The sequence below is a fragment of the Astatotilapia calliptera genome, chromosome 18 (assembly GCF_964374335.1).
Source record: "Astatotilapia calliptera chromosome 18, fAstCal68.1, whole genome shotgun sequence".
NCBI classification, from domain to species: Eukaryota; Metazoa; Chordata; class Actinopteri; order Cichliformes; family Cichlidae; genus Astatotilapia; species Astatotilapia calliptera.
The window spans coordinates 3422259-3447356 of NC_137439.1; the positions used below are offsets into that span (position 1 = coordinate 3422259).

Below are 25098 nucleotides of genomic sequence, written 5' to 3' on the forward strand. Positions count from 1 at the left end.
CATTACTGTGTCTGAAGGATTCTTAGAACAGCGTTCATCTGATTTCTGAACAAGGTAAGCTTACGTTTAAAATACTGAGGTTTTAGTTAGTTAATACATGATATAGCTAACTGTCTGGATCAAAAGGGCTTTTTTCAATGTTAAACATTTTCAAAAATGTCCAAGAAAAAAGTTTCTAAAGCACTTTAAAACATGTAGCACACTGGACTAAAGTGCTGTACAGTACATGGGTTAAATACTCAGACTCAATTTAATAAACTCACAAATTCAATAGCTCCATCTTAAAAGCAATAATTCCACAAAATATGAAAGTGTAGATTGGTGGAGAACTTGGGGGAGGGGTTGCTCCTGGCTGTATATATAGTTCAGAAATCACGTTTTGCTCCATCATAATCATAGTGTGTGTTTTTTTTTATTTTTTTTTTTAGATGCCTCGAAAGCCATCTGTAGACAAGGTTTCCATTTTTGCAGTTCTTTGTAATTCAAAAGAGGCCATAGTCCAAAATGGCAAAATAGCCACTCCAGCTGCATCAGTCTGGAAAGAGCTGAGTCAGCAGCTAGAAGACAAGATGTCAGCAAAGGCCCTGTACACTTTTGTGAAGCTAAATAGACACAACATCTGGTCAGCTTTGGAAATCAGTGATCAGGAAAGTAATAGTGAAGGAGAGTTAGATTCACATTGCATTTCTCCTGGACAAGAAAACTGTCAAGCTTTTGAACTAGAAGTCCCTTTTGAGGACTGGGTTAAATTTATTCCTGAAAAGGTTGAATACAATGACAAGTTTTCTCCTACCCAAAAAAGGGAATACACAATTTTGAAACCTGGCACTTGGACTCATATCATCAACGATCTTATATGGAAGAAGATCAAAAATACATGTACACTTGTGTTCCGTAGAGCAAAGGTCCATCCAACTGTATGGAGGTCAGCGAGGGCAGCAGATCTGATGGATGTTGGAGATCCTGAGCCAAGCCACCTTCCAAATTTGGCCACTCTGCGAAAAGCCAAACAAGAGAGAAAAGACTTGGAATTAGGAGATAAGGACCCCATTGCATCTCTGCAATTGTTAAAATATAGTGTTCCTCACAGTGGTAGCATCTGAGATATTGGACTGGACAAGTTTTTCTGTCACTACTGGAGTCAAACACAGATGCATGTTTATAAGACATTGTCAAAAAAATCTCCCCCAACTGTGTGCTTTGATGCAACCGGTTCAGTTGTGAAAAAACTGCTGAGACCAAATGGCAAATCTGGCCATATCTTCCTTTATCAAGGTATTCTGAAAGAAAACAATTGCCCCAGTGTCCCAGTGGTGCAAATGCTGTCAGAGAAACATGATGTTAATGCCATCGCAAACTGGTTGAAAGAATGGATTCGTGCAGGTGCACCTGTGCCAAAGGAAGCTGTGAGTGACTTTTCTCTGGCAATTCTGGGAGCTCTGGTCAAGGCTTTCACTCCTCATCCTGATCTGAAGTCCTACCTTAATGAATGCTTTCATGTCCTTCTTGGAACCCAGTCTGCCAAACTCCCCCCTTGTTATATCAGGGTTGATGTTGCGCACTGCATCAAGATGATATGCCAGTGGGACTGCCTGAAGAAGAAAACACATCGTGTTAAAGATTTCTTTGTCAGGTCATTAGCAAAACTTCTTCAGTCTCAATGTTTGGACCATGCAAAACAGCTCCTACATGCTATCACTGTTGTGGCCCTCAGTGAGGCAGAAGGTGATGACAATTCTGGAGCCCCTCTTCCTTCAGAAAGGTGCAAGAAATACTTGAAAGCCCAAATTGCTCAAGACTCCATCATCATTCCAGATGAACAGACGGAGGAAAGTGAGATTGTGGATTCAGTGGATGAGATCCAGACTGACCTACAACAGTGGGTAACAGAAATATGTGAGGAGAGCAGGTCACTTGCTGCAGCAAACGGGGATAGAGATAATATTCACTTTCTCCCTGAGATTATTCCTCATATAATAAGACTCGCAAGTTACTTGCCACTCTGGACAGGAATAATGGTCCCTCTCTTCCAAAGCACCAGCATCACAGCAAGTTCAGCCACTGTTGAAGCTGAGTTCAAAAACATAAAACATGGCCTTTTCAAACATGACAACTTGCCTCTTTGAGTCGATCGCTTCATTGCTCGTCATCTTTCCTTCATCGAGGGAAATATGCGGATTTGTTCTGCAAAAGAAAAGGTCAAAGATGAGGCAACGGTGGGATCACTGAAAGTCACAGATGCCAATTCTGGATCCATGACGACTCACAATGCAGAAGACAAAATAAAAATGGATGCTCACCCGTTTGTGGGATCTGATGCTGCCACAAACATTCTTCCGGCTGATGGGGATGCAGTTGAGAACTAGAGGGGCCTAGCTGTTCCACCCAAAAAAAGGAAGAGGACTTCTTACCTCTCTTCATGTACCGAATGGCTCCATGCAGATGAAACTTTTGGGGCCAAAAGAGTGAAAGTGGGATTATTAAAAAATGGAAACCTCCATCAGCCTATTAGATTAGGGGAATCGACAATCTCTGTGCTCAATACCTGTGCATTTGATGCATTTTTTCAGTGCTTATGTTGTGCCTTCTGTGACAGCTCCACATTTCAAAATGCTGTTCTGAAAGACAGTGAAAACCCAGTCCTACAGCTGGTGAAAGCCATTGCCACAGATGGTGTGACCCAACAAACCTACAGGAGGAGAGCAGAGCTGCTTAGTGTAATGTTTGAAGCTGTCTCGTTGAGGTCTGCTGCGATCCAAATCAATGCTCAGTGCAATATCTCCGCTGTAATTGCTAAGACAATGAGGTACATCTCAAGTGTTTATTTTACCAAACACTGCTCTTCACAGCACTGCTACCTCAGCAAAGGGATGACAAGGGAAGTGCCATTTGTTTCTCCTGCCATCTCTGTCCTCAAAGAGTCTGGTATGGCTCATCTTGGCACTGCTGTGGAAGCAGGACTTGGCCTACCTGAGTCTACCTGCCTCAGGCCACTCTCCAATCCATCTCTGTGTCCATCAGAATTCAAAACAGAAGACAGCACCACAGGAAATGAGCTCTGTGCAGGGACAGTTACTCACAGCTACAACATTGGAGATATCGTGTGGATTGATACTGACCTTGCAAACCAAACAGAATTTCCACTGAATGAATTTCCCTCCAACCTGGTTCTCCAAGGAAAGTCGTTCACTATAAGGGCATTAATTGCTTTCCATGGAAAGATGACCACTGATGGTTTGGGGCATTACACTGCATACTGCAGGAGAGCTCCATGTGTGTGGGAGTGCTATGATGACCTGGGAAATGGAGTGACAGGAGCATCTGAAAAGAAAAAAATACAACCCCATGCCGTGTTATACACAGTATAATGAGTGCTGCCTGCATTTTTCTGTTTTATTTGGTTCATTACAGTTACATGTGTTCAAATGGCTAGTGTGTGTTATCAGTAAGTTCAGTTTTGCACATAAAGTTGAAGTTCTAAATTAAAAATCTTTTAACGCTCTTTTCTTTGTCAGTCTGATGCATATTTGCTTTTACACACCCAGTCACTTTCACCCGTAGCCTTGAAAGTAACCGTTTTATTTTTCTGTCAATAACTTTTCTGTATTTGTTTTGTGTTTACCTTGTGGCTTAAGTCAGGGGTCAGCATCCTTTTCATTTCAAAGGGCCCCTTTTACCCCTGCTGCTACAAAACCTGTCTAGAGCCTAAAAAAAGAAAGAGCCTATAAATATCTAGAAAATGAGTTGTTGTATCGTGTAAGCTATGGAAATGTAAATAAAAATGCTTATTTTTAGATTTGATAAGACAATGAATCATCAAAGCTTTATATCGGAAAAAAGTATTTGTTAAAATAAGGCCAGCTACGTGCATCCTTTCCATAATAATTGAAAATTACAGTAAACAGATTTGAAGCTATGAAACATTAAATCACTTTTAAAAGCCTTGTACATTCAGTGAATAGTCAATGCAGATATTTCATAAAAAAAAAAAACTGTTAACAGAACCCTTTCTTGTTGTCTTTATAATAAAAAAATGACTTACCTGGTCTTATAAGAGCCACAGTGGAGGGGCCGGAGAGCCACATGTTGCTTTAGAGCCGCAGGTTGAAGATCCCTCGCCTAGGTGCTGTGGAATATTCAGTTTTCTACACGTAGGTAACAACCTATCAAAGCAAACACTTCATTTTTTCTGAGACAGCTACATTAATAATAATGAACATATATAATTCAAAACAAAATCATAGAGGCCAACTGGGTATGTAAAAAATAATAATAATTTAGGTATACGTGAATCACTTCACATGAAACTCAGTTTTGCCACAGAAAAAATAAAAACTTTAGCCTACCTTGTGTACGTTTCTACACTGGTAACAAAAGAAATATCGACCTTTCCGCTGAATAAATTGTGTTACTAAAGTGTAAACTAATAAAAGTTAATATGCAGCAAGCCTAGAAAAAGTGCAAAACTCCACAGCTGCTGAAACTCACTGCCACAGACACTGGTGTTATACAGCGTAGGCCGTAATAATTAAAATCATTATATCTCAGATACTGTAGCAGCACAAACGCAAATTTTACCTGCACAAATCAGCACAAACGTAGCACTAAAAAAGTAGACCATTTTGGTTTGTTTTGGAGCAGTCTGGGGGGATGGTGACCTTTGAATGACCTATAAAATAAAGTTTAATATCTCGGAAACCGTAGCAGCACAAACGCTAATTTTACCTGCACAAATCTGCACAAACGTAGCACTAACCGCTCCGCCTATTTGCCTTTACGTTTCAAGTGGGTGGGGGGTCAGCTTCACTCTGCTCGAGAAGCAGGAGAGAGAGGGTGAGAGAAAGAAAAAAAAAACCCACGTGACGGCTCGCGATAAGGAGCCGGCTCGTGTCGTTCACGTCAAAGACCCGGCTCTAAGAGCCATTTCGTTCGCGAACGACCCATCACTATTGGACACTGCTAGCACGGGTGTCCACAGAAACGCAAAGCAGGAGATGAAGCATCGCTGAATATGTTTCCAAACCAACTTCATTCTAAGCCAAAGACCAGAAAATATGGTGAAGCATGTCTGCCCTTTGGCTTCACCTGCACAAGTGCCGAGGTAGGTCTCCCTGCAGGATTGGTTTCCCCTGCATCATAGCATTGCTGGGCTGTTCAAATCACGGACAAACAGTATCCCACAGCTGTTTATGTTTTTAAACCCATTTTGCACAGAGAGGCATTATTTGAAAAATGTATTGATAGCAATGTTGAATATTATATAATATTCAACATTATTACACATGAAAAAAAAAACAACTACAGTAAAATAATGACACTGTGACGCCTCTGCCTTTGTAAATGGAGGGACAGTAACTGCGTGTAAAACCTGCAGACAGTCAGATTAACAGTGTTTTGTCTCTATCTGCTATTCTGCAATTCATCTCATGTAAACCATAACGTGCGCACAGCGTGACGTGAAAAAAGGCACATACCTTTGACGTTGCGTGACGAACTCTGTATTCCTCGTCCACACGTAAACGCAAAAATGGAGTTTAAAAAATCTCCGTTTTCGGTGATTTCAAAAATACCCGTGTAGGTGCGGACGCAGCGTAAAAGAGTTAGTAGTTTATTTTATTGCTACCTGTAATTTATTGCAGATTACTTGTATTTGCTTAATTGTTTACTAAATGTTTGAGGTGTGAAATAAACCGCAATGGAGCAAAATATGGGTGTGTGTGGTTTGAGAAGGGGGGGGGGGGGGGGGGGGTGCGAACAATTTTCTTGTAAAACAAAGGGGGGCCTAGCAAAAAAAGATTGGGAACCACTGGTGCAGTGTAACATGTGGCTGGATATAACAAGCTTCACCGTAGCAGTGAAGGTGCAGTTTTTCTATATGATAAATAAATGTTTCTGTAGTAAATGAAAGACGTGTGTGAGCATGATTTAAAATGTGAACAATGTGCAAAATTACAGGAAAGGAGAAAGTTTCACAAAATTAATCCACAAAAAATTCTTGTTGTTTCTTAGTTCAGACCAACGATGAAACAAACAAACTTACACAGACGATGATAAAAAAAAAAACGGGAACTTTTCTGCCATTTAAATGTTTATTTATGACTTAATTACTTCGGACTATATGGTCATGGTGGAGATCTTTAACAGAAGGAGAAGCTGCAAAACTTTAACAGTACAATCCAAAGTCCAAATTTAATGCACTCCAGGATGTTATTGGCTTAAAAACTGCTGGAGCTGCCATCTTATTAGTGTCCATAGACACTTCATTACAGGCAACCTCATTAACAATGTCTGCTTTAATAAACACGTTTGGCTTCAACATTAGGACTTCATTAAGCAGCTGGTGGAAAAGCTCCATGTAACACTGCTGCAAGCATCATTTAACTCAAACAGTAATATACAATTTTAAACTAATTGCACCTTTAACTGTCCTTTTGTTTTCTGGAGGATTGTTTACTTTCAAATGATTAAAATCACATTTAAGAAGCACAAAATGCAAATTCAGCAACAAAAGAGATGAGAAAGCAATGAAAAAAGAACACAAACAGAAGCAAAACTAGTACAGAAAGCATCTCATGAAAATGACAACTGGTTTAGATTAATTGCATTTTTACAGTTTTCTCTGTGTTTTTATAATTACTGGTGAATTTACTGACAAATCAGAGGATTTTCAGGAAGTCCGTTTATAGAGGTGAGATGTACCTGTCAGGATTCATATCTGAATATTTTAAAATACCAAATAAATATACAGTACATGAATGTTTGTATAGAAAAGCCACATCCATGCAGAAGATTTGGATTCAATATGAGTATTGTGGTTAAAAAATAGCACAACACCTCAATTTCTTATGTAATACAAACTTTATTCCGATAAAAACAAACTGCACACAGGGTTTCCAGAATCACAAACAGTTGTATCGATCAATATAATCTGTAAATCTTTGTGATTTCTTTAAGATTTAAGATTTTCTTTCAAACACAAGTTAGAAAAAATGACAGAAAAACACAGAACGCCGGTCTGAGTATCAGGTGTATACAGACAGTGCTGCATGATTGTGTTGTTATGACATTGTGGGGACCACAAAGTTTGCATTTAGACGTAAGCTTTGGCATCTGGTTCTGATTTGGCTGTGGGCGTGTACACCTTCTGTGGTGCATTTCCATAATAACCGCTGCAAAACAAGAAATACAAAGTCAGACAGATTCTCAAAGCAGCAACATCCCCAGACTGGAACAACTGAAAATGTCAAGAGTTCAACAATAAAAAGTAACGAGTGCGTGTTTACCTTTTCTTCACCGACGCTCTCTTACACGCCGAGCAGAGAAAAGCTCCGCCCAGCATGGCCAGACAGGCTCCAGCCCATCCCATGTAGAGGCCGGTGCCGAGCTCGAACCTGGAAATGACGTGACAATTATTAACAGACAGAAATCAGCTTAAACTTAAGTTTCAGGCAGAAAATGCTCAGATTTACTTGTTTTACTTACATTTAAAATGCAAAAAAGATCAAATATAACAAAATAAAATCAGATTAAATTAACATTTAAAGCATGTCATATTAGTTTATAGCATCAAAAACAAATTTATTAATGGAGGAATTAAAAATAGTTATCATTAAAAGGACTCAGCTGTCCCTTAATGGCAATCATCTTTTCTTTTTAACTCTGGTATTTCTCATGAGATCAAAATTCAGCATCTGTGTGGTGAACGTACTTCATTCCACCGTAGAACGGATCGTTGAAGTCATTAACCACTCTGGCTGCGTACCAGGAAGCAGCTACCAGGCAGCAAAGACCTGCAGACACAAGCACAAAGTATTACAGCCTCACTTCCTTTCTTTCTTATTCTCTTTCCACCACCTGTGAGTGCACTCACAGCATCGCATCACCAGTTCTTACTAAAAAATGTTTCTGTTTCACTTTACTTTTGTTTCGTTTCCACCACACAGCATGTATATAGTTTGTACTTTCAATGTCTTTTTATTATTTTTATACCTCTGACTCAACACTTCCTACAAATATAACATTCAATAAACACTCAGTTTACCTCTTTTAAATTTGAGTTTGATGAGTGTTTTATTGTAGGCTCTTCACTTTGCCATATGGAAGACTGTAAGGTGACAGTTCCTACGTTTAATTGGTGTTATATAAAAAAAACACAAACGTGAATCAATAAACTTTAACTACACAAGAGAGGAAAAAGAGGAAGGAGCTTGGCTTTAATCCTGGGAGAGAACCAAGCATGAAAAGATCATCTCATGCTGCAAAAAACATTTGTGGTTTAAGCCTACACGGGGATCGTATGAGGGCCTCCACGTGTCTGTGTTACTCACTCCTTTTTATTTTGGTCCTTTTCTTAATGCATTATCTAATAAATAGCACGGTGCACTTAGTTATACTGACAGGTCTTCCAAAAAGTCTGTGCTCCAATTTTACTGAGTAAAACTCTAGGATCTAACTTGTGTATTATTCAGCACTAATCTGCAAATATCTGCTTAGTTGGAGAACAACATGGAGAGAAATGCTCCAGGTTTGCAGACTGTACAAACACGTCATGTCAGTTTTGCTCATGCAGAAGTTTGTAATCATTTCTTTGATATGTCTGTAAATTCATTCAGTAAACAAATGAAGAAACTTCACTGAAATAAAAGAAAGGAAGAAGAGCAAAAAACTTGCAGAGCTTCCAACTTCCAGCATCTGTAATACATCAATATATAACAATCCACAATAACTCTGTTGTGGAGCTTGGAAAGAAAAGCGTCTGGACTTAAACAGGCCCAGACGCTTTTCCTTCCAAGCTCCTTAGACAATCTACAACAACACTGAATGCAAAAATATCCAAATATCTAAAACTTATGATAGTATTTTGTAGTAAATTTCTACTGAGTGTCTTAATAATAGAAAATCAATTAACCTTTTCTTGACTTTCCCTTCAGACAAAGTTTTCTGTGTTAGTGTTTGTAGCATGTGAAGTGACAGAGATGAACCATCACACTCACCGGCCAGGATGCTCAGGATTCCTCCAATGGTGGCGATCTTGGCCTTGGATTGTTCAGTGGTTGAGCCGATCTTGATGCACTTGAGTCCAAGCAGAGCGACAATCATGGAGCCGAGGCCGAACAGCAGACAGATGATCATCAGGGCACGACAGGCCTGTACATGGACTGCAGACACAGAAAGAAGTCATTAATTATTGTTTACATACTTACTCGGGGTTTATGGGTAATTCTGTAATTCACATAGAAACAGAGCCTCTGCAGCCCTGTTCATGGAAAACACACCCAGCAATTTACAAATAGATGATCAGTTTTGCTTAAACACAAAGAAACTGAGCGCTTGATGGGAACTCTTTGATTTTCAGTGACAGGTTTGTCCTTTGAGTTCTTTCTGTTCATCCCCCTGTTTTTACCTATTGTGCTGTGTGACAAAACCTGATCTAGACTCGTTGGAATCAATAAATAATTTATTCTGAAACCTGTTTTTTTGTTTTATTTTATATGTGAACATAGTTTTCATGCAAAACAAAGTGAGGTGAGCTGTAATGAAACTTTAAATGTCAAAAAGAACGAAAAATACTCCAGCCGGTGACATAAATCCCAGTAAAACCAGTCCTAACTTCCCTTGACTCTTTATTTTAAATGTAATATAAAACAAACAGGGAAATAACTACCTGTGCAAAGGTAAATATATATATATATATATAAATATATAACCACCTGTTACTGTAAAACTCATTTATATGTTTACATCTTTATTAAACGTTTATTAAAAATACACAAAAGCTAAACTGTTTAAGGAAAAGGAGGAACTGGCTGTAACATTAGGTGTGTATTTGTGTGTTTTACAGCTGCTGCAGTCATTTATTAACCAGATGACCTCTGCTGATCATTAGAAACAACTACCACACCTCTTTATGAGCTTCAGGGAATTTCAGGAGCAATGGTAGGTAAGCTGGTAGGAGTCATACCGAGTAATAATGATGATGATGAGTTTAGTTTCAACAGCCACTTAAACTCAGACAGGTATATAAATATATGTCACTAAACACCTTTATAACACCAGTTATATGGACAAGCTTTCTAAAGACGTTCAAAACTCTCAAAAATTGTAACTTTGAATCTTTTATACTGGAGTATTTCATTAGAGCCTCAATTGCAGGAGGAAACCTGGCGTCTCTTTACATCTTTATCACTATGTAGGAAAAAGTGTCGAGAGGTTTGATGAGTTTTAAAAATACAAAAACCATCAAAAATAAGCCTCCAGTCTGCTTTTATAGATAAACCTGCTGAACCCACATTAAAGTCCAAGTAAAGTAAAGAATGAAGAAACATACTGAGCTGTTTGTTTGGGGTTTTTATCCTTCTTCTCAGAGAAGTTTCTTTGTTTCTGCCCATTTTGCTTTCAACAGAGAAAACTCAAAATGGCGTCCAAAAACTATCCTTGTATAACAATTACTGAGAAAAAGTCAACCTAACACAATCCAATAATAACCTTTATTGATCAAGCTAAGATTTTTCTGAAGACTTGGCAACTTTATAACAAACATTTTAATAAGTATCTATTTTCATTTTTACTTTAGGCGGGAAACACCGGCAGCAACCTTTGGACGACAAATTCTGAAATGCTGCCACGCGACATGCTGGCCTATTTTCTAAACAGCCAGTATGACAAGGTTTCAAAGAGCTTTACAGAGATACGACACCTGTATAGCTTTATGAGAGATGGAAACTAAACTGTTTGTCTGGTGGGGCCTAAAAGCTCTGACCACATCCTGTTTCCTGGGTCACGATTGGTCAACAGTTTAACAAGTTTTTTTATTCTGTTTGCTCAGTCATCTCCTGTTCTGCTTTTCATAGACACTAATGCTGCTTTTAAAGCAAAATATAATGATGTCATAAAATAACATTATTTTGTTATCAGGTTTGATCAGAGTGTCTGACATCAACTCTCAGCTTGAGATAAGTAACAGGAGGACTTGAGTGTCTGGTCTTACCGGGGAGGGCCAGCATCGATTCAAAGTCCCGGCATTCGGCGATTCCCGCGCTGTTCTCAGCACAGGCGTGCCACAAGTTTTCAAACTGCCTCTGAGAGATGATCACGCTGCCGGACACGGTGGAAACCTTCCAGTAGTCGTTAACCAGCGCCGCACCGTTAACCAGCCAGCTGATTATGCACATGATGAACCCGACCGCTTCCACTGCCGTCGACATGATTACAGATGTTTCCACAAAAATTACTTAAAAAAACCACAGCAACTCTCCCCAAAAATCCAGCGACCACAAATAGCCTAACAACAGCAACGTTCACAAGAACATTAACAGGGAGTAACTCTGTGTCCTCTAAGCTGAAGCCTTCAGGTAGTCAGGAACAGGCTGGAGGTGATGGAGGCTCTGGTGTCGCTCTTTCAGTTACGTCCTGTTAATCTGACATCTGGTGCTCCAGCACAGGGACTTTACTCTAACAGGGGCCATAAACTGCAGGGCCACTCCTTCTGTTTCCCCCTGACCACACACCAATCGATGACAATGATAGATAATGTAGTCGAGTCTTCAGCCACACCTGAGTCACAATGATCCACAGGTTTTTATTATTTTGAGAGGGTTTGTGTTCTGCAGAGGACACTGGGTATTCTTACTTGGGTCCTGGAGCTTTCGATTATTTTCTTTTTCTTTAAAATGCAAAAAGTTGTGGATGAGTTGCGGCGACGTTGCACAGCTTACAATATTGGAGGTTATTTTATTAGCAGATCACATGTAGGGTAATCTGGTTCTTTACAAGCATATTTAAAAATTAATTGATAAACTGCTGCTGTGAGCGTGCCACAGGAAATAGAAATGTAGAAATGATCCAGCATTTTGTACTTTCAGTTTGCTCATCTGGATGTCAGTTTGTTTTTTAATGAGTTTTGTTTTGATGCTTTATTAGTAACACAAGTTTTACAAGATAAAATATATCAGTAAATATCCTATTTGTGAATTTTGAGGTATCTCAGAGGAGACGTTTGCTAATGTTAAATGACAGGAAACATTCAGCATCATCATGCTAGAAAAGCTCAGCCGCAGATCAGTAATGGAGCCACAGGCTAAATGTGCCAACCTCACATTAGCACCTTCAGAAGATTTCTGGCACAGGAAGGTTTCTCACTAAATCCAAATACTCTACAGAAAAACACAAAAACACACCTCTGGGTTGGTCAACAAAAATATTCCAGTGCTGGAGTTGTTTTCATTATGCAAGCGAGTGATACTGATACTGACATTTCTATGGGAGAGGGCGTTTACTGCATACAATACATAATCGTTATAATTACATTTATAATTATATAAATATATATTATATAAGATGAATGGTTGTTAGTTATGGCTTACATACATGTCATAAATTTAAAACTATTTTTTATACTTAAATTTATTTTTATTTATTTAAATAATTGCTGAATAATTTTTTCACCCCTTTTTCAGCCTCGACTAACAGATTCAGTGTTCATATTATCAGTAATCACAGATCTGTGTCCAATTTAAAATTCCAGTCAAAGAATTTCAATAAAGAAGTGAAATAAAGAAAGTGAGACTGAGTGAAGTCAGTTATCGAGCAGCTGTTATTGCTTTGAAACCGAGTTCCCCACATGCCTGCTCAACATCACCTCCACCAGTTGTTTTACTGTGTGGCTCTGACCTAACCTGTGCTGGAGGGAAGTGAAACTATGCCACTTCATCTGTTCTAAAAATCCTTCACCACACTGAACCCTAAACTGAAGTTCATACTTCACATACTTCATCAGTAAAGCAGGTGCTCTCTGGTTTCTGGTCGATGAGAACAGGAGAGGAACAGAAACGTCCAAATAAAGAAGTCCTGGTTGCACTGCTGAGTCAGCTAAACAAGAGAAGTGTACCAGTGTCGCCTGCCGTGCCTACTAATGACATAATCTTCACTGAAACCATCGTGAGCCACCAGAAATATTATTCTGTATATTTCTTTAACATTTAATTTGCTAATCTTCCTGATTAAACATATTTTGTAACATAACTACATGAGAAAGCAATAGAAACATATTTGATGCAATTAGCTTTGAAAGGTTTGTGTGTGAGTCATACGTGCTGATTTCAGGCTGCAGACGGCAGCTTAGCAGGTTGTATGAGATGCTCGAGGTTTTATAGTTTTATGGTTGACAACAGTTAATATTTGATCGTCATGAGAGTCCAAAGTCTGACTTTTATGGTCTTTGTATCACCAGAGAGAAAAGAGACTGGCAAAAACAAACAGGTAAATCACGAACATGGTGCACAACATTTAACATAAGGGAAAAAACTGTTACACACCCAGATACACGCATTGAATGTCCTTATTTTTAAATGAACAATAACATTTGCAGAAGTTGCTTTTACAGTTAAATGGACATCTATGCAAAACCGCTCCTGCTGTCAAGAAGCAGGTCAGCTTATCAGTTCTTCAGTTTGTAAAGCTCTTATTCATCTCCTTTTTCTGCCCTTCCTTGGCCATGATGCTCTATATCTCAACTCGTCACACAGTGTACAAAACGTTAATCACATTTTAATGCGTTTCATGCACGAGAACCATTTTTCAACATGCACTGAAGCCCCTCAGCACGTCGAAGACACGCCATGAGACAACAGCCTGTGATACAGTTTCAGACAACTAATTACATCACATCAGGTCTAACTGCAAATGCACAACATCACAGGGATAAAGTCCAATCCAAACTACAACCACGGGACAGTTATTAAAATGAATGTATGAGAGGAGCGCCCGACTGTACATTCAGCCTTAATCATTAATTATTAATTAGTAGTTTTAAACACTTATAACGGTATTTTGAAAAGAATGAATAAGTCACAACAAAGTCACCATATTTTTTTTTTTTAAAGGCCTTTGAAGAAAATTAAATTGGTGTGATTTAGAAATATGATCACTCGACAATAAAACAAAGCTCGTATGACTCGTGACCTACATTTGCAGTGCTTTTGCTCCTTCCTGCCTGTGGGTGGTGCTGTTCATCCAGTTCTTTGTTTTAAGTTATCCGAGCTCTAAGCTGCAGTCACCAAATCCAAACAGACGATCCTGTGAGCAAATGTTTTGGCTCTGAAAGAACAAGATGAGCCGCTGTGTAAATATTGCAGATGTCTTCTTTAAAACCCTGCAGGGCTGTGAAGCATCTTCATTTGTGCTTTTTGCTTTTTGTTTTGGCTTCAGCACTTGTTGTTTCTTCTTCAGTCACCTTTCCTCACTCATCATGTGGTTGTACACCTCTCTGCATTCAATCAGTAGTTATTATTCATCTCTGGCTTTCTACTGCAGCATGTCTTTTGTCCCGCCTTCCTCCCCTCTCCCCCAACCAGTTGCAGCAGATGGCCGCCCCTCCCTGAGCCTGGTGCTGCTGGAGGTCTTGTTTTGGGGGGGTTGAGTAGTTTTTCATGTACACAGCTTTTACTTGGTTCATATTTGTCACACAGATTTGAATATTAGACAATGATACCTCGAGTAAATCAAAGTACAGCATTTCCAGAGATATCCAGACCTACTTGGCCCTTTGTCGCCACCGTTGTGTTGCCACTATCCCTCATTAGCTCCTGTGTGTATTTAAAGGCTTCAGTTTGGCTGTGTTCTTTGATTGTGTTGTGTTGTCTTCTGCTTGTTTGACTCCCTGCATGTGTCTCTTTGCATTTTTATCTCTTTGCATTTTTGGTCTCTTCTTTGGATTCATGCTCAGGCTTGCTTCTTATTGGCCGGACTTCAGCCTTGTCATCTTGCATTTTGGCCATAACTCTTTTAGTGTGTCCCCCTCTGCACACCACCAGACGCTGAGGTGACACAGCATCTGGATGAAGTGAACGAGTGGATAAAATGTATTCCAGGAGAGATTAGGATTCCCTCTGCTGAAGCTGAAAACGAGTGCTTGTTATCTTTGGCACTTTAGCCCAGATTCTATCTGAGGATGTTACTTAAAGGAACCATTCATTTCTAAAATGCTGGTGTCAGGGCTGCTTATCTGCTTACTCACTATGTGGACTGAACAGAAAATAAGATCATGATGTACATTTAAAATCTGATCTCAGAAACCGGCTGGTGTGTCAATCAGACACTTGTTTGCACTGGACAAGCAGCACTATGTACTGACCGTGTTAATACTGATAACAAACAGCGTTGATGATCTTTGTTTGTGTTACAGAAGCTCAACAGCCGTGTTATGAGTTAAGCCAGTAATTTACTGTTGACAGCTGTGCGCCTTGAGGGAAATCATAACAGGTCAGACCGGATCTCCTGCCCCAAATACACCCTCAGCATCCAGACACACTAGCTCCTCTCTGCAGGTCAGAGAAGAGCCGAGTTACAGAGAGACGAAAGACGCTTCTTACGAGTTTGAAAGAGGAGTTTGGCAGAAAGACGATAGACGAACTGAAACCTGTGATTTCACTGTGATCTTCCAATTGTCTTCAAGACCTGAGTGAGCACAGAAGGATCTGGGTTATTTTGACAGAGATCTGGATTTTTAATCTCATATTAACGATCCGCCTGTGTGCAGGTACCTGCTCAGATTTGGCTATGAAGGAACCGACGGGCTCATTTCTCCCTCTGGTCTGGAGATAAGTGCTGCAGTCATGACTGTCAGTCTCCTGCTGCTGATGATGACCCTGCTGAATTTCACAAATGGTGAGTTTACATTCAGCTGACACAGAGACCTGATTTCTGTCTGAGCCCAACACACAATCACATGAAGGCTCTGCAGCATTAGGTGCTGTTCACACAAGATCAACTAACAGGCTGGAAAATCCTCCAGGAGGGAGTCTGGCTGCTGCTTTACCAGGATTTCTTTTTGAATGGGATGGTTTATGGAGAGTCCACACACACACACACACACACACACACACACACACACACACACACACACACAAATCTGGATACTTGATTAAAAAATGGAACGTCATAGCTTAATGCCTTTTATTGTTACATTTTAATTAGTTGAGCTGTTGTAGATGAACAAGCTCGGCTGCACCGGTGATGTCTCGGCACAACACGACTGAAGGAATCTGTGTTATCTCATGTTTGTTGAGTGAAAGCCAAGTGAGCAGCATCATCATCATCATCATCTTTATTCATAAAGAACTTTAAAACGACTGTATGCATAAATTGTATGAGTACAGATGAGTATGATTAGTCATATAAATAAATACTAAACATCAAAAATTATTGGAGGTCTTCTAGTAAAATCTATCACAGATGAAGAATCTGATAATTGCATTAAAAATGCACCTAAAGGCGTCATCAGGGCAAACACAGCAGACAGATCCAGGTTCAGGGAGTCGACTTATTTGAGGTGAAGTCATGTAAACAGCGAGCAGCAGTGTCACACACACGTCAGCCTAAGCCACCACAAAATTACTCAGATTTATGAGTTATTAAATAATTACAGCCCATATTCGTTTCCTCCCCCCTAAAAAATTTGGAAAATAGAAAATATGTCAGTAATACAAATGTGACACCTACACAAGAAAGTCCACTGCAGATCTTACATAAGTGTAAGTGGACTCTTGTATTGCCCAATCAGACACTCGATTCTTGCACGCCACAGTCACTGAAGGAGGATCATCAGCTTCATCAGTATCCAGTCTGACATCCAGTAGATCTTAAAAATATTAATTCAAGCCTTTTGAATAAGTGTAACTTTTACAATAGTTATTTTTTAATGTTGTTTTCATCACATCTACCAACTAATAATACAGTTAATTTGACCATAAATGAAAATGATTGAGTTTCCTTTTCTCCATTTCTTCACTGAACCCCGCTTTGAAAAGACCAACCTGCCTTATTTCCCCTCATCCTAACGTGTGTGGAGCCAATGCAGACAGACGCTCTGTCACGTACAAGCAAACAAAGCCGAGACGAGTGTGCTTTGCTCAGAACTCATGGATGCTCCTCAAAGTACTGATCATTACTATCCCTGTTATACCCGTGAGCTGTGCACTACTCTCACCTGGGCTCAGCAAGCCAAGTGAAGTAAAAACTGACATGCATGACATTTATGAACTTTGGGGGCTTTTCTTTATTATTTTGGGCTTTTTGAAACTTTACTTAATGATAACAATTTATAATGAATGCATTTAAAAATAGATACAACAACCAAAATGAGGAACAAATATTATGTCTTAATGTCAAAAACCTCTATTTGTTATGCTGCAGCTGAACTGGAGTCGGTTTTACTATAATACCATTTGGTGCCAAAAGATGGTTTAGTGACTGTAGTTTAACTTGTTGCAGTGGGAGGTCAGTGGCAATAGTAACTACCAGTAAGAAGGAAACACCGATAGCTTGAGTCAGTGCAGCAATGCAGCGAATATGGACGTTCAGCAAGTTATGACTCATGCTGGGCTTTAGCATCAAGTTATGGCATTTTTCTGTGTAGTGTGTTTTAAGGCACATGGTTAAGGCCAGATATCTTTTTCCCAAACTAAATGAAACCAATCAGAAAACTGGAAACACAAGTGCAAAACACAAAGTGAACCTTCTGACTAATAAATCAGTGTGTGTAACGATGAGATGCAGGCAAACAGTATTAGATTAGATTGGGTTTATACGTGTCTGCAGCTGGAGCTTCAATTTCCTTTTTTAATATCCATCTGATGTTTTGATTAGTCATATGTCACCAGAGGATATCAGGACGTGTTCTGCTCATATTAAATTTGACTTAATATTAAATTTTTTATGATACCTGATTTATAACATTCGATCTGACATTTTACTGTGGCTGCAGATGTTTGGACGCTACCGGCTCCTGGCAGTGTTTTCATGGAGTCTGTCGACATGAGACACATGCTGAGGTGGCCCCCCCTGCAGGCTTCATGCAACACTACACTTCTGTACTCTGTCCAGTATCAGGGGTAAGTATTGTAAAAAATGCTGATCAAATATTTGCTTACACTAGTCCCCAACAGAACATCCATATTGAATGATCCATATTAAAAAGTCATACACAAAACAAACTGATGATGACTTTTAAAAATATGAATTTTAGTAAGAACAGTTTGGAGCTCAAAGTCAACCTCATCCTGTAGCTCAATACAGAGAGATCACTTTGAAGAATTGAAACATGGTTTATTGAGGCAGAGTTTGGGGATTAGACTCCGATGAGACATCACGGAAGTCAGAATTCCACGGTGAGAGGATTTAGGACAGGACGCCGCAGAGTGTAGATGCAGGTGGTGGTGAAGATGAAGACTGAGGCTTGGATGGAGCTCTGACTGAGGTGTCTGTGAGGTGGAGATGGAGAGGAGGTAGGTTGAATGAATGAAGGCCTAAAAGCGGGACTGAGAGCACAGATTTAAACTACGCAGAGTAGAGGCTGATTGAACATAAAGGCGAGCAAGAAGACTGGACTAGAACAACGACCTCAGTGTTGAGACTGAGAGCCGACAAACAAACAGCACCGACTCTCGTGTCTTTGCTGCAGACTGACAAACACAGAAATGACCAACAGGGTTTATTGCATGTTTGTATTTGTATACAACGACAGCTAAAACTAAATGATCCTGACAGGGAGACATTGTTCTTGATGTAATTCTAACCATGTGACCTAAAACAACAGGAGCAAAGAATGATCAGCAGGTACGTCTGTGTTCATAGCTGGACGGTTTTTGCTTAGTGCTTTATTCTAGTTATTACAGCCTCAGTTTGTTCTAAGTCACCTGAGTGTAAGCCACAAAGATTACAGCTGTTCAGTCAGTAACAGTTTCATAACTGAGAGAATTTCAGTGTCTTTTATCACTGCAACACAAGAGAGACGTCTAAAAACCACCTTTAAATTAACGAGTAAATAACTTCCAACAAATCACTAACAGTGAGATCATAAGACCTGTTCGAAAAACTCTCACCTGTGGTTCCACCCTCTTTTTCTGCTTTGGAGGCGTAGCAGCAGTGTAAGACCTGGCTATGGGTGTAAGGCTCGGGTATGGGTGTATGCACCCCAACAGTGAAAGCACACAGATGCATGCAGATGCAATGATGTTTATAAAGTTTTACAACCATAAACTTAATTATTCCTCTGCTTTTTATTATAAATATTTAAAGACAAAAATCATCCTGGTGTAAAAGCTTTATGAGCTCACACCAAAACCTAACGATAGACAGGCTCAGCCACACCTCTGATCCTCTGATAAATGTCATAAATGCCACCTAACAGGTTGACTCTGACTGAATCCTGAGTCATTGCTGTGCTAAATCTTCAGTGATGTGCAATAAACAACAAATGCAATGAGGAATGCTGCGTGCGTGGTGGAGGAGGTGGAGTCGTGCAGAGGTGTATTTTAAAAGGATTAAATGTGAATAGTTTCAAACTCCTTTAAATGAAGCTAATAAAAACAGCTTTATCAAAATTACCCAGCGAGTAGCAGGAGGGGAATCACTGAGGCAGGAAAGACAGATTTATAAACAGTGACACTCAAAGAAGCTGTTACACTGCAGAGAGTTTATTGGTTGTATTTGTTCAGACCTACGTTCCTCCTCAGCTCCAGCATCATAGTTTTCTTGAGAAGAATCTATTATTACCTCACTGTAGCTTCTCAGAAAGAGGAAGAAAGTTCAACCACAGGAGACAATGAGCTCACACAGTTGGCATCATGTTTAGCATCTAAAGATGGTAAATGGACTGATTCTTATATCGCTTTCTACTCAAAGCACTGTATACAACAGAGGTAGATTAACAAAATATGGACATTAAAAACGGGGATAATTGGATTGAAATGCAACAGCTGGTCACTAATATGACTAAATGAACCAAAAAGTGCTGGATGAAGAAATACGACTGTTATATGAATCGAAATTTGTTATATGAACTTTTAGAGTCTCTGTTCTGTTCCCAAGAAATATCTAAAAGAAAACTAAAACTCTTTCTGTGCTCGACGTCCGCAGAGAGTTTGAGCTGGAGCATCAGAACGGCAGGTGGATGGAGGCTCCAGGGTGCCAGCGGATCACGCTCAGTCACTGTGACCTGACCTCTGACCTGGGATCAGACTCTGACTACAACATCCGGGTCAGAGCGCATTGCGGCTCGCAGCGCTCCGCCTGGACCAAACTCAGACCTCCCTTCAATAGGAGACAAAGTAAGACAAGAGCTGACAGCTACGTCTGTTTTACGGCTGATGTTCGGTGTGTTTATGGATGTTTGTCTTCAGCTGAGACGTATCGTCAGGCAGGAAGAGAAAAGTCAGGCACTAAAGGAAAGAAAGAGGCCTTGGTTTTAAAATATCTGATAGATAGTAAATGTGCAGAAAAGTCCATTTGAATTTTTGAATTTTTAAATATGTGAGACTTACTTTGAAGAGCCCACGTGATCCTGTGAACCTGGCCAAGAAAAAAACATTTTCTAATAGAAATAATAAAGAGTGATTCCTGTGTGCAGCCAAGCTGTCGGTACCAAAGATGACAGTGATGTCAGCAGGCGACGCCATCCAGGTGTCGTTTGAGACTCTTCCTCTGACGTCAACCGTCGATGTGACCGTTTGGAAAAAAGGCGAAAAGCTGCAGGTCGTTATCTGATCTCCTTTTCTCTTTATTTCTAGTTCATGTTTTCATTCTTGCGTTTGCTCCTTTCTTTTCTTTTCCTTGATTATTTATTTTCGTTGAGATTGTGATTCCTTTCCTTGTTTCTGTTTTCCTTTTTGTTTCCGCCTGTCCTTCCATTTCTTTTAATCCACCTTTATTCTCACGTTTTCATGTTTTCTCCCCACACTCTTGCTTTTTGTCCCCTTTTCTTACACTGTTTCTTTTTTCGTGTCTCCTCCTTTCTGACTTAATTTAATGACACAGTTTAAGCTTTGTTTTTTATGCATTTGTTGTATTCTTTGTTTCATTGTTTAAAATAAAAAAACCTCACATTTTCGTTATTTTGATCTCTTTTAGGCTGTCGTGTACTCGATGCCTGCTGAGGAAGAGGTGCTGCACATCGCCGCCCTGCAGGAGGGAGCAGTGTACTGCGTCACAGCGCAGACTGTGCTGAACTCAGGGTTTCGCAGCAACAGCACTGACACCCAGTGTGTGTCCATCATAGGTACAGGCGTAAACACACACACACTTACTTTCCTAAAATGTTTTAACTTTGAACATGTTTCTAAATTACTATAAAATCTGTAGGTCGTGCTTAAATATCCTTGTAATTTAAAATGTATTTCATAAAATATTTTCTTAGTTTCAGAGATGTTTTTCTTTTCATAATACCTGGTAGTTCATTGAAGTTAAAACCTTCATCACTTTGCAAAAAAGCATTTAATAAAAGTCTTCCCTTTCCCAAAAGAAATCCAAATTAAAAAAAAACATTCACAATTTTAGAAAAAGATCTTCACCATCAAACCCATTCTCTTATTCCACATGATCTGCCTATAAAGTCTTTACTTCACAGAAACATCAAGATTTGTGCTTATAATTAAATTAAAATATGGAACCTTCCTCGTTGTCCAGATGAGGCTTTTCTTAGTTTTGGAAACAGTGGTCCTTGTTTCCTCATCAATTATTCAAAATAATTAAATGTTCAATTAAAAAATATCTGAACATCAAGAAAATGTGAACATTAGACGCAGAGAAAAAACAATAAAATCCAGAAAGAACCTAAAGAACTAAAAGGTCTGAATCTAATTCTGATCATTGAACAGACATTTTTTAAAGCCAGCATTTATGCAGTGAACTAAAAGAGCGCTCACGCTCACTGAGGTTTTGACTCCCGACTCATCTGCAGATCCAGATGCTCCTGCCTGGAAGACGCCGACCACCCTGACGGTGACGGTCATCATCATGGCGGGACTCCTGTTTGTTTTCTTCTGGTCCATCGTTCACTGTCGTCCAGAAACCTGTAAAACACATTTCCATAAAGAGCCTCTGCCACAGTCTCTGGTCAGTGCTACCTCTCATCTACACAGACAGAATACCTGTGGTGTAAAATATCTGAACCAGGAGGTCACAATTTATATCAGCAAACCTAACAGCAGCAGTACTTTAGCGCACCCTGCTGGTGATACACTCATAATTATTGTTTCTACCGAATATCTGACACCTAAATCATAAATACACATAGTAAAGAGTGTTACTGCACGTACTGACTAAGTTTGAGGTTCAGTGTGAAGTAAAATGATCTACTGTTTAGTGAAGTTTTCCATATCTTGGTCTGTTTTTCTACAGAGAGGTAATTGGGACATTCAAATCCCAATGAGCCCTCAGGAGAAGGAGCTTTGTGACCAGATGGTGATGGAGCCAAATCAAACCTCATCACAGACTGATGCTGCACTGATAACCCATCAGGAAGACTAAACCAAGCTGAAACTCACTGAGAATCTACAGCAGGACAACAAGGAAGTAACGTCGTGCTACAGTCCTGCAGTATAGCTGTTGGAGGGTCACACGGAGCAGCACGCAACATTTGAATGGTCCATTTATGACCCTCTGATCAGAGTTGGAGGTGGAACAAGAAGCCCCTGTGAGCCCCGACAAAGCTGACAAGTGTTTACATTCCCTGTTGACTTCTCTTCAGAAGAAAAAACTGGGTATTTGTGTGACTTTTAAAGCGCTACGAAGCCCACAGAAGGAGGTCAGGATTTATTCAAGATTCAAGCAGATCCACAGTGGTAGTAAACAAAGATGTAGGGGGAAAAAAACTTGGGAAATGAAGAGACATTTTAAGTATTACTGTGTAACTGCTGATTGTGAAACTGTTAAGCAAATGAACCATCACACTTTGATTGTGAAATGAAGCAGTAATGAATGAAGCAGGGATACAGGCATATTTTCACCGAGTACATTTAAGTATATTACTCAAGAAAATATATTTACCAACTAAAGATTACATTCTGTTTGAATTGAACCAGTATGAGCTTCTTACAAAGCCATCAGTCCAGCAGACCAACCACAGGATTCACTACGCGTGTCAGTCTGTAAAATTCAGTTCAAAAGTTGTGAGCAACATGCTGCCTACAAATTAAACAAACCATCAGACCTGCAGTAGGAGCTCGGACTGACTTCATCAGCTTCTTAATATTTTGGTACTAAGAGTTGTTAATGCTCATTTTAGAGCAAGCTTTACAAATCTGTATTTAAAACACTCTGGTGCCAGACTCTGTTCTTGTTATCTTACAGTGCTACCTCTTTAGTTCTTTTAGTGTGAAACTGCATGTGTTGATTTCTAGCTGGTGCTTTACGTTAATATCGCCTTTGTTAACGTGTATAATTAAACTGCAGTGATGTGTACGAGATGCTGTCACATCACTGCTGAAAATGTGCTGTTAGGATGAAGTTATAATTAAAGCACATGCAGTGTGTCGTGTTTTTGAAATAAGCTTGCTGTGACGGAGCAGATATTGTTGGGTTACAGCTAAACACTTACAGATGAGCATTGTTTATTTTCTGTAACCTTGGACCTGAGGGGTGAGCCATGAAGTCAGGTCAACATTGTCAGGCTTTCGTGGTATTTGCTGGCTCAACAAAACCTGAAACCTCAGTCAGAGAAAACCTGTATCAGAGAGGTCACACTCAGTTTCTGTGCTCCAGACTTTCTGCCTCTAGGAGAAACTCTATACCACACGTAGAGCGTGCTGTCGAGTAAACAACCAATGTGACAGAGATGATTTTAAACAAACGTTGAACATTGATCTACTCTGGACCGAGTAATGAGCTCAGTGTACTTATTGTGGTCCGTGCATGTGTATGTAATGTGAGGCATATAGTTTGACTGCTTTAGGCTTAAATCCTGCTGTAGAGCTATGTGTATATGTACATATACATGTTGTCATTGCAATGTTGATGTGTTATATATATATATATATATATATATATATATATATATATATATATATATATATATATATATATATATATATATATATATATATATATATATACACACACTCAACAAAAATATAAACGCAACACCTTTGTTACTGCTCCCATTCTCCATGGGATGGACGTAGAGACCTAAAATTCATTCCAGATACACAATATAACCATCCCTCCCAAACAGTGGTCACAAATCAGTCCAAATGTGTGGTAGTGGGCACATCTGCTATATTGAGATAATCCATCCCACCTCACAGGTGTGCCACATCAGGATGCTGATCTGACATCATGAGTAGTGCACAGGTGTACCTCAGACTGCCCACAACAAAAGGCCACCCTGGAAGTTTACAGTTTTTTGTTCTATTGTGGGTCTGGGGACCCAGAACCGGTCAGTATCTGGTGTGACCACCATTTGCCTCATGCAGTGCAACACATCGTCGCATGGAGTCTATCAGATTGTCAATTGTGGCCTGTGGAATGTTGGTCCACTCCACTTCAATGGCTGTGCGAGGTTGTTGGATATTCGTGGGAACTGGTACACGCTGTCGTATACGCCGGTCAAGCACATCCCGAACATGCTCAATGGGTGACATGTCCGGTGAGTATGCTGGCCATGCAAGAACTGGGACATTCTCAGCTGCCATCTGCCCTGAACAATGTGAACCATGATTCATCCGTGAAGCGCACACCTCTCCAACGTGCCAGACGCCATCGAATGTGAGCATTTGCCCACACAAGTCTGTTACGGCGACGAGCTGGAGTCAGGTCAAGACCCCGATGAGGACGACGGGCATGCAGTTGAGCGTCCCTGAGACGGTTTCTGACAGTTTGTGCAGAAATTGTTTGGTTGTGCAAACCAATTGTTCCAGCAGCTGTCTGGGTGGCTGGTCTCAGACGATCTTGGAGGTGAACCTGCTGGATGTGGAGGTCCTGGGCTGGTGTGGTTACACGAGGTCTGCGGTTGTGAGGCCGGTTGGATGTGCTGCCATATTCTCTGAAACGCCTGTGGAGACGGCTTATGGTTGAGAAATGAACATTCAATGCACGGGCGACAGATCTGGTTGACATTCCTGCTGTCAGCATGCCAATTGCACGCTCCCTCATTGCTTGTGGCATCTGTGGCATTTTGCTGTGAGACAAAACTGCACATTCCAGGGTGGCCTTTTGTTGTGGGCAGTCTGAGGTACACCTGTGCACTACTCATGATGTCAGATCAGCATCCTGATGTGGCACACCTGTGAGGTGGGATGGATTATCTCAATATAGCAGATGTGCCCA

The 25098-nt window shown here is 40.1% G+C and overlaps 2 protein-coding genes across 2 annotated transcripts; one reads left to right on the forward strand and one right to left on the reverse strand.

Annotated features, from left to right (window-relative positions):
• Positions 1-6839: 6839 nt before the first annotated feature.
• cldn15la (claudin 15-like a) lies at positions 6840-11451 on the reverse strand. Its single transcript, XM_026149374.2, has 5 exons — positions 10988-11451; positions 8994-9158; positions 7709-7790; positions 7284-7391; positions 6840-7169 (listed from the first exon to the last, which is right to left on the reverse strand). Exons 1-5 carry the CDS (start codon positions 11202-11204, stop codon positions 7091-7093), a joined length of 651 nt encoding a protein of 216 aa, XP_026005159.1. The 5' UTR covers positions 11205-11451; the 3' UTR covers positions 6840-7090.
• A 3848-nt stretch (positions 11452-15299) lies between these two features.
• Positions 15300-23323, forward strand: crfb16 (cytokine receptor family member B16). The gene is made up of 8 exons (XM_026149342.2): positions 15300-15457; positions 15536-15663; positions 17762-17888; positions 19915-20105; positions 20405-20529; positions 20905-21052; positions 21734-21888; positions 22174-23323. The coding sequence occupies exons 2-8, from the start codon at positions 15612-15614 to the stop codon at positions 22300-22302; spliced, it is 927 nt and encodes a 308-aa protein (XP_026005127.2). The 5' UTR covers positions 15300-15457; positions 15536-15611; the 3' UTR covers positions 22303-23323.
• The last annotated feature ends 1775 nt before the right edge of the window (positions 23324-25098 follow it).

Bases quoted from the DNA above. Each gene is read 5' to 3' on its own strand.
- cldn15la (XM_026149374.2), bottom strand. From the start codon at position 11,204: ATGTCGACGGCAGTGGAAGCGGTCGGGTTCATCATGTGCATAATCAGC. The intron at 7,392-7,708 runs GTACGTTCACCA...CGTCATTTCCAG, and splicing joins CCGTTCTACGGTGGAATGAA to GTTCGAGCTCGGCACCGGCC. The intron at 7,170-7,283 runs GTAAACACGCAC...CTTGTTTTGCAG, and splicing joins AGAGCGTCGGTGAAGAAAAG to CGGTTATTATGGAAATGCAC.
- crfb16 (XM_026149342.2), top strand. From the start codon at position 15,612: ATGACTGTCAGTCTCCTGCTGCTGATGATGACCCTGCTGAATTTCACA. The intron at 21,053-21,733 runs GTACAGGCGTAA...ACTCATCTGCAG, and splicing joins CCAGTGTGTGTCCATCATAG to ATCCAGATGCTCCTGCCTGG. The intron at 21,889-22,173 runs GTCAGTGCTACC...GTTTTTCTACAG, and splicing joins AGCCTCTGCCACAGTCTCTG to AGAGGTAATTGGGACATTCA.